The following is a 9,956-nucleotide window of genomic DNA, read 5'->3' as shown; positions in this document are numbered from 1 at the left end:
AGCAGGAGGAGGCAAAGAGCACTACAGCAGAGCTGTTAAATAGCTCCTCCCTTCCCTCCCACTCCAGTCATTCGACCGAAGTTAGGAAGAGAAAGGAAAAGCCAAGGTGCAGAGGTGTCTGAAGTTTATAATAATTAATAACCTGTCTAAAAGAACAGGGCATGCCGTGGACTCATCGTGTCTAGAAAGAAACAAATTTATCAGGTAAGCATAAAATTTTCTTTTCTTTTTAAAGACACAATGAGTCCACGGATCATCTTTATTACTTATGGGATACAATACCCAAGCTAGAGTACACGGATGATAAGGAAGGGACAAGACAGGGAACCTAAATGGAATGCACCACTGCTTGAAGAACCTTTCTCCCAAAAGCGGCCTCAGCTGAGGCAAAAGTATCAAATTTATAGAATTTTGAAAAAATGTGAAGAGAGGACCAAGTTGCAGCCTTGCAAATCTGTTCATTTTTGAATGCCCATGAGGAAGCAACAGCCCTAGTGGAATGAGCCGTAACTCTCTCAGGAGGCTGCTGTCCGGCAGTCTCATATGCAAAACGGATGATACTCTTCAGCCAAAAAAGAAAGAGGTAGCCGTAGCTTTCTGACCCTTACATTTTCCAGAGAAAATTACAAACAAAGAAGAGGACTGACGAAAGTCCCTAGTCGCTTGTAAGTAAAATTTTAAAGCACAGACCACGTCCAAATTGTGCAGAAGACGTTCCTTCTGAGAAGGATTAGGACACAAAGAACAACAATCTCCTGATTAATGTCCCTATCTTAAACAACCTTAGGAAGAAAACCTAGTTTAGTACGTAAAACTACCTTATATGAATGTAAAATAAGGAGAAGTATATTGCAATGCCGAGAGCTCAGATACTCTACAAGCTGAAAAAATAGCAACAAGAAACAAAACTTTCCAAGATAACAACTTAATATTTAAGGAATGCATAGGCTCAAACGGAGCCCCTTGAAGAACCTTAAGAACTAAATTAAGACTCCATGGAGGAGTAACTGGTTTAAAAACAGGCCTGATCCTGACCAAGGCCTGACAGAATGATTGAACATCTGGAACATTCGCCAGACGTTTGTGTAACAAAACAGATAAAGCCGAAATCTGACCCTTTAGGGAACTCGTTGATAAATCCTTCTCCAAACCTTCTTGGAGAAAAGACAAAATTCTAGGAATCCTAACCCTACTCCATGAGTAGCCCTTGGATTCACACCAATAAAGGTATTTACGCCAAATCTTATGGTAAATCTTTCTAGTCACAGGCTTACGAGCCTGAATCATGGTCTCTATGACCGATTCAGAAATACCCCGCTTGGATAAAATTAAGCGTTCAATCTCCAAGCAGTCAGCTTCAGATAAACTAGATTTGAGTGAACGGCCCTTGAATTAGAAGGTCCTTCCTCAACGGAAGTCTCCAAGGTGGCAGAGATGACATTTCCACCAGATCTGCATACCAAATCCTGCGAGGCCAAGCCAGAGCAATAAGAATCACCGACACTCTCTGCTGTTTGATTCGAGCAATGACCCGAGGAAGAAGCACAAACGGAGGAAATAGGTATGCAAGACTGAAAGACCAAGGAACCGCCAGAGCATCTATCAGTGCCGCCTGGGGATCCCTGGACCTCGACCCATATATCGGGAGCTTGGCATTCTGTCGAGATGCCATGAGATCCAACTCCGAGAGAATCAGGTTGGAGAACACTTCCGGATGGAGTTCCAACTCCCCCGGATGAAAAGTCTGCCTGCTCAGGAAGTCTGCCTCCCAGTTGTCCACCCCTGGGATGTGGATCGCTGACAGATAGCAAGAATAGACCTCCGCCCACTGGATTATCTTGGCTACCTCGGTCATCGCTAAGGAACTCCTCGTTCCTCCCTGATGATTGATGTAAGCCACTGACGTTGTTGTCCGACTGGAATCTGATAAACTGGGCTGAAGCCAATTGAGGCCAGGCCAGAAGAGCATTGAAGATCGCTCTTAGTTCCAGGATGTTTATAGGAAGAACAGACTGCCTGAGTCCATACTCTCTGAGCCTTTAGGGAACCCCAGACAGCTCCCCACCGCAGAAGGCTGGCGTCTGTTGTCACCCAGGACGGTCTGCGAAAGCAGGTTCCCTGAGATAGATGATCCAGAGACAACCACCATTGAAGTGAGTCCCTCGTCTCCTGTTCCAGGGTTATTCGAGGAGACAAGTCTGCATAATCACCATTCCACTGCCTGAGCATGTTTAACTGTAGAGGTCTGAGGTGAAACCGAGCAAACGGGATGATGTCCATTGCCGCCACCATCAGTCCGATTACTTCCATGCACTGAGCCACTGAAGGGCTCGACAGGTATCTAGAATCTTTGATTTCCTGACTTCTGTCAGAAAAATTCTCAAATATAGAATCGATTAGCGTTCCCAAGAAAGTCACCCTTGTATTCAGGATTAAAAAACTTTTCCAGATTTACCTTCCACCCGTGAGCTCTCAGGAAGGATAGCACCACGTCGGTATGAGATCTTGCTTGTTGAAAAGATGGCGCCTGGATTAGAATATCGTCCAGATAAGGCGCCACCGCAATGCCCCGTGGTCTTAGAACCGCCAGTAGAGACCCCAGAACTTTTGTGAAAATTCTGGGTGCCGTGGCCAGACCGAAAGGCAGAGCCACGAACTGGAAATGTTTGTCTAGAAAAGCAAATCTCAGGAACCTGTGATGATCTCTGTGGATAGGAACATGTAGATATGCATCCTTTAAATCCACTGTTGTCATAAATTGACCCTCCTGGATCAATGGAAGAATGGTACGAATAGTTTCCATCTAGAATGACGGAACTCTGAGAAACTTGTTTAGACTCTTGATGTCTAAGATAGGTCTGAAGGTTCCCTCCTTTTTGGGAACCACCAACAGATTTGAATAAAAACCCTGCCCCTGTTCCAGTACTGGAACGGGAACAATCACTCCCAGAGAGGAAAGGTCTCTTACACAATGTAAGAACGCCTCCTCCTTTATCTAATCTGCAGATAATCTTGAAAGAAGAAACCTTCCCCTGGGAGGAAAATTTTTGAACTCCAGTTTGTATCCCTGAGACACTATTTCTACTGCCCAGGGATCCTGAACGTCCCAAACCCAAGCCTGAACAAAGAAGGAAAGTCTGCCCCCTACCAGATCCGGTCCCGGATCGGGGGCATGCCCTTCATGCTGTTTTGGATTCAACAGCAGGCTTCTTGGATTGTTTACCCTTGTTCCAAGACTGGTTGGGTCTCCAAGTAGGTTTAGATTGTTACGGCTTAGAGGAGGAAGATAAAGAATTTCCCTTGAAATTTCGAAAGGAACGAAAATTACTCTGTCCTTTTTGTTTGTTTCTCTTATCCTGAGGAAGGAGATGACCCTTACCTCCCGTGATATCAGAGATAATTTTTGTCAGGCCAGGTCCAAACAAGGTCTTCCCCTTTTAAGGAATTGCTAGAAGCTTAGACTTAGATGACACGTCCACAGAACAAGGTTTTAACCATAGAGCTCTGCGGGCTAGGATAGAGAACCCCGAACTCTTAGCTGCCAATTTAGTCATTTGCAGAGAAGCGTCCGTAATAAAAGCATTAGCTAATTTCAGAGTTTTAATCCTATCTTGGATCTTCTCTAAGGAAGTCTCAGTCCTGAGACTCAGACAGAGCATCAAACCAATATGCTGCCACACTAGTGACAGTAGCAATGCACGCAGCTGGCTGCAATAGCAGACCCTGGTGAACATAAATCTTTTTAAGTAGACCCTCCAACTTCTTGTCCATAGGATCTTTGAAAGCACAACTATCCTCAATGGGAATAGTAGTTTGCTTGGCTAAGGTGGAAATAGCCCCTTCCACCTTAGGAACGGTTTGCCAAGCCTCCTTGAAAGAGTCAGCTATGGGAAAAATCTTTTTAAAAATAGGAGAGGGAGAGAAGGGAACACCGAGTCTCTCCCATTCCTTAGAAACAATTTCCGAAGCTCACTTTGGCACTGGAAAAACATCTGAGTAAGAAGGAACTTCGAAATATCTGTCCAATTTACTCCACTTCGCAGGAGCGACCACTACTGTGGAATCACAGTCATCTAAAGTAACCAAAAACTCCCTGAGTAACAAACGGAGGTGTTCTAGTTTAAACCTGAAAGTTACAACCTCAGAATCAGTCAGAGGTAATTAACTTTCTGAGTCTGAAATTTCACCTTGCGATGGAACCTCCATACCCTCCACCTCAGTTCCCTGGGAGGGTACATCCGAGATTGCCACCATTGCATCAGAAACCTTACTTACTGAATGTTTGTTTTACGTTTGCCTTGCAGCATTGGAAAGGCAGACAATGCATCAGAAATGGTGGAAGACATAAGCGCAGCTATGTCTTTTAAGGTAACTCCAGCTGGCGCTAGAGTAGAATTACAGGGCACTGCTTGAGCGGGCGTTAAAGTTTGGGACGCATGGGGAGAAAGCTGCGGTATACTCTGAATCTCGTCATTAGACTCCTGAGAAGCATCCGCTGTTGAAAAATTTTGTTCTGAAAAAATCATTTCCCTATAACTTAAAGTCCTCTCAATACATGAGGGACATAAAGGGATTGGTGGTTCCACATTTGCATCCAAACACATGGAGCAAGTAACATTTTGTACGGCTCCTATGTCCATACTGAAGCACAATAAGATGACAATGTAATAAAAATCCTTTTTTTTTTTTTTTTTAATAAAACTTTACTGTCGCTTTAAAATTTGAAGGATAACTTTTTTACTACATGAGAAATATGTGCTAAAAAAAAAGTCATAAGATAATCAAATTACTCTATATCTCCAAAAAATTTGATGGCAGAAAAAACATTACTGTGTCTTTAAATTTTAAAAGATAACTTTTTTAAAAACGTATCCCATTAGCTAAACAAAGCAAAATTCAGACACCCTTACACATCAGCAACTCTGCTGAGGCGCCTACCTGCCAAACAGACTCACTCCCTGCTCTTAACTTTTTTAGAGCTGGAACGATCCGGATGTTCAGGACCACAATAGCGCTATAACCGCTTGCTTAATGAGTTCGGAATCCATGCGGTTTTAGAGCAATAATGTGCAGACGTCCATGCAATGATAGAACGGCTGAATACTGCGCAGTTAACCTAAAAAGCGCGCAAACCGATAGCCCCACCAATCGTGGGTGTTACAGTCAAAAACTCATCACCCAATCAGTGTTTTACATAGACCATTAGGGAAAATAATCACCATAAACTATAATTGAGCTCAACTCCCAGCCCCAGTGCTTGTACTTATGGCTGTCCTGTCCAATACCCTCCAAATAAGAGAGATTGATGTCCCAACATAAGGAGCCCATTGTCTGAGCCTTAAAGTGCCCACTTTCCTCTGAGTTTACTTTTCCCAGAATAAACAAAGTTAGCACTTACCTTAAATACTGTCCGACAGCAGGACAGTCCAGCAGGTTTAAGAGGTCCTCTCCCTCCCATAGCCCTGTGGAAAATGATAAAGCCTGAGTTAAGTGTGCTTAGGCTATCCGGATAATGGCAGCATAAATGTATAGGAGGCGCAGTGAGAATTATGTCCCACCAGTTCCTATTGCTCTAAAGCCACCAAAAGCTCTACTGAAGAGACTGATATGGACTACGGCTACACCCTAGGGACAAAGCAGCACAATCTTGCACTACTTTAAAAATAATAAACTCTTGATTGAAGAATCTTTTCTAACACCTAACTTTACCTCTTCCTAGCACTAAAGTAGGCAAAGAGAATGACTGGAGTGGGAGGGAGGAGCTATTTAACAGCTCTGCTGTAGTGCTCTTTGCCTCCTCCTGCTGACCAGGAGGTGAATATCCCATAAGTAATGAAGATGATCCGTGGACTCATTGTGTCTTTAAAAAGAAAAACACACCTTATAAAATCCCAAACCAGTAATAACACAACTGGAAAGCAATAGTCAAAAGAAAAGTTGTAGCATATATCAATGATATTGTACTTGGACATGTAGCAGTGATTCCTATGATGAATAGATTAGCGTTATAAATCTTATTTTCATCTCTCTCTAGAATTTCACAAGAATAGATAAATAGAACTTGAAAAAGACGAGTATATGTAGTATTAAAAGGTGGAAAATAAAACATAAGCAGACACTATTTTAAAATGCTGAAATTAAGATATCACTTTTGTCTGTGGAATGAGCAAACCTGAGTAATTATACAAAACCTGCCAGTTCATTCTGTTCTTCGGTCATTAACATAAAGGAATGGGTTGTCTTTGAGGTCAGAAGAAATAAATGGTAGGTGTGTATTTAAAGGAATGCCAAGAAAGTGTGCATAGTAACATACTAACTTAATCTGTTAAAATATCCTGGCATTTATGACTTTCACACAGACCACTGAATATTGGATCAAACTGTTGCATATAAAGATTATCGATCACAACAAACTTTAGTGTTGAATGAAATTTGTACACATTATGGGGATTAAGTAATTCAGTCACCCACCCCAAACAAATAATGGGAAAAAAAATTGCTAAATTGTCCAAATACATCTTTGTTATTTTACTTTTATTGAAATAACTGACTTATTTTTAACCCTGTGCATTATCTAAGACAGTTAAAAATAAAAAAAATAAAACATCTATGACAGTGAGAATAGCTTGATGGAAGACGGAAAAGCAGCATAAGTGTTTATCAAGATGGAAGAGACTGGAAACTAAAGGTTTTATCTTAAGTTCTAGTTGAAGGCAGATTGTACATTCTATACAAGTTTATAAAAAAAGGGGTATGGATGAAATTTGGTTAATTTCAAAAAGGCACCTCAAGGCTAAAGGCTTTTACAAATTTAGAATCCTTCCACTGGTCAAAATAATAATAAAAAATAATAATAATAATAAAAAAAAATCCCAGACACTCTTATTGCTGCTGTTCAAGTAGCAGATAAATGAATTTCAATGTATCAGAGTCCCATATGTCGGATTCTCCCTAATGAAGCCAACTGTTCTGTAACAAAAGCAGTTTAACTGCTCAGTAACGTTCATTCGTGTGCTTTCGAGTCAGTAGAATAATGAAGAGAAAGACAAGATCTGCCACTCTGGGATGCAGACAAAATGGCCAGACTGGCACTTTAGCCAATGAAGTACCATTTCCTCGGAGCTGTGCAAAAGGGAGAGCTTAAGAGTAGAATGTAAGGACGCTTTGATGATTACCACGGACAAGGAGGACAGGTGGCAGGTCTTTAGATAGTACATCTATCCAAGCCATATATAGTGCACTTGACACTGCACCTTTTCTTGCAACTGGGAGGCTCCTGCAAATAGAAAACATCAAGAAATGTAAATCTGGATTAATATGCATAGTTATACAAATGAGCAGACTCAATGTGGTCCGTTTAGGGCATACCCTTAAAGGCACACTGTATTATAAATTTGTTTCCATCTTAATGTATTCCAAATGACTTGTTATACCTACTGCAGAGTATTAAAAACACAGAATTGAATAATCAAAAAATGTATAATAAAAAAGACAAATGCAAAAACATTTAGTATGAAATTAAAATGGAGTAGTAGATTTGTTTTCTGACAAATTTAAGTTGGTTAAATGTTCTTTCCCCTTGCATCATGTGACAGCCATCAGCCAACCACAAAATGCATATACGTATATTCTCTGAGTTCTTGCACATGCTCAGTAGGAGCTGGTGCCTCAGTAGTGTGCATATAAAACTGTGCACATTTAGATAATGGAATAAAATAGGAAAGATGTTAAATGCTTTAAATAGATCACACATTTGTTAAGTTTAATTTTGACTTTAGTGTCCTTTTCAATGTATGGGAAATTGTTCATTAAGGTTTATTTTTGCATTTGGCTCAATAAAACCATCACCTGTTCTTCTCAAGGGCATTGTCTAAACATAGTTAGGTATTGAAATGATAATTATGGCTGAGCACAACCAGCTATTTCAGATTCAAAAATCTCCAAAATCTATCTCTCTCATCTGCTCCTACTCAGATTAATTACTGCTATTGGCTCTTGCTTATATAGTTTTTCTTTTTATATTATACATCTGTTATTCATATTTTCAGTGTAAATTGTGATTTCTACAGCCAAAAGAAAATGTATGCTTACCTGATACATTTATTTCTTTTTTGACACAATGAGTCCACGTATCATCTTAATTACTATTGGGAATATCACTCCTGTCCTGCAGGAGGCGGCAAAGAGCACCACAGCAAAGCTGTTAAATAGTTCCTCCCCTCCCTCCCACTCCAGTCATTCGACCGAAGTTAAGGAGAAAAAGGAAGAAACGAGGTGCAGAGGTGTCTGAAGTTTATAACATACAAATAACCTGTCTAAACAACAGGACGGGCCGTGGACTCATTGTGTCTAAAATGAAATATATCAGGTAAGCATACATTTTCTTTTCTTTTTAATGACACGGTAAGTCCACGGATAATCTTAATTACTATTGGGAATCAATACCCAAGCTAGAGTACACAGATGATACGGGAGAGACAAGACAGGTAACCTAAACGGAAGGCACCACTGCTTAAAGAACCTTTCTCCCAAAAGCAGCCTCAGCCGAGGCAAAAGTTGCAGCTTGGCAAATCTTTACCACAGAAGCTTCATTCTTGAATGCCCATGAGGAAGCAACAGCCCTCATGGAATGAGTCGTAAATCTCCCTGGAGGCTACTGTCCAGCAGTCACATATACAAAACGTATGATACTCTTCAGCCAAAAAGAAGGAGAGGTAGCAGTAGCCTTCTGACCTTACGTTTTCCTGAGAAAACCACAAATAAAGTAGAAGACGGACGAAAATCCTTAGTCTGTAGGTAAAACTTTAAGGCACTAACCATGTCCAAATTGTGCAGAAGTCATTCGTTCTGAGAGGAAGGATTAAGACACAAGGAAGGAACAACAATCTCCTGATTAATGTTGCGATCAGAAACAACCTTAGGAAGAACTCCTAATTTAGTACGCAAAACTACCTTATCTGAATGCCAAATAAGGGAAGGGGACTCATACTGCAAAGCCGAGAACTCTGACACTCTGCGAGTAGAAGAAATAGCAACAAGAAATAAAACTTTCCAAGATAACAACATAATATCTAAGTAATGCATAGGCTCAAACGGAGCCCCTTGAAGAACTTTGAGAACCAAATTAAGTCTCCATGGAGGAGTAACTAGCTTGAACACAGGCCTTATCCTGATCAAGGCCTGACAAAAAGATTGCACATCTGGAACATCTGCCAGACGTCTGTGTACCTCTTGAAAAAAGGACAAAATTCTAGGAATCCTAATTCTACTCCATGAGAAGTCTTTGGATTCACATCAATAGAGATATATACGCCCTATCTTATGAAAATCTTCCTAGATACAGGCTTACAAGAATTAACTATGGACTCTATGATCGATTCAGAAAAACCCCCGCTTAGATAAAAATAAGCGATCATTCTCCAAGTAGTCAGCATCAGAGAAACTAGATTAGAGTGAAGGAAGGGCCCTTGAATTAGAAAGTCCTTCCTCAACAGAGATGACATGTCTACCAGATCTGCATACCAATCCTGCGAGGCCAAGCCAGTGCAATGAGGATCACCAAGGCCCTTTCCTGCTTGATTCGAGCAATAACCCGGGAAAGAAGAGCAAACTGAGAAAAATAGGTATGCTAGACTGAAGGTCCAAGGTAATGCCAGGGCATCTATCAGAACTGCCTGAGGGTCCCTGGACCTTGACCCGTACCTCGGAAGCTTGGTACACTGCCAAGATGCCATGAGATCCAATTGCGGCTGACCTTATTTGAGAATCAGGCTGGAAAGCACTTCCGGATGAATCTCCAGGATGAAAGGTCTGCCTGCTCAGGAAGTCCGCCTCCCAGATAATCACCCCTGGGATGTGGAATGCCGACAGATGACAAGAGGGTTTCCGCCCACTGAATTATTTTGGTTACCTCTCCGTTCAAGAATATTTATAGGTAGAACAGACTCTGACTGAGT

General features: G+C 41.2%; 1 protein-coding gene across 2 annotated transcripts in view; it reads right to left on the bottom strand.

The window, feature by feature from the left end:
- Positions 1 to 6,515: 6,515 nt before the first annotated feature.
- SLC12A2 (solute carrier family 12 member 2) overlaps positions 6,516 to 9,956 on the bottom strand; it is a 368,917-nt gene continuing 365,476 nt past the window's right edge. For both annotated transcript variants that reach the window (XM_053701642.1, XM_053701641.1), the window contains one exon: positions 6,516 to 7,276. In XM_053701642.1, coding sequence (XP_053557617.1) covers positions 7,141 to 7,276 — 136 coding nt within the window. In that variant the 3' untranslated portion in view covers positions 6,516 to 7,140. The remainder of the gene's footprint in view (positions 7,277 to 9,956) is intronic.

This window comes from Bombina bombina, chromosome 2 (genome assembly GCF_027579735.1).
Source record: "Bombina bombina isolate aBomBom1 chromosome 2, aBomBom1.pri, whole genome shotgun sequence".
In the NCBI taxonomy this organism is placed as follows: Eukaryota; Metazoa; Chordata; class Amphibia; order Anura; family Bombinatoridae; genus Bombina; species Bombina bombina.
This window is presented reverse-complemented; position numbering and strand designations above follow the sequence as displayed.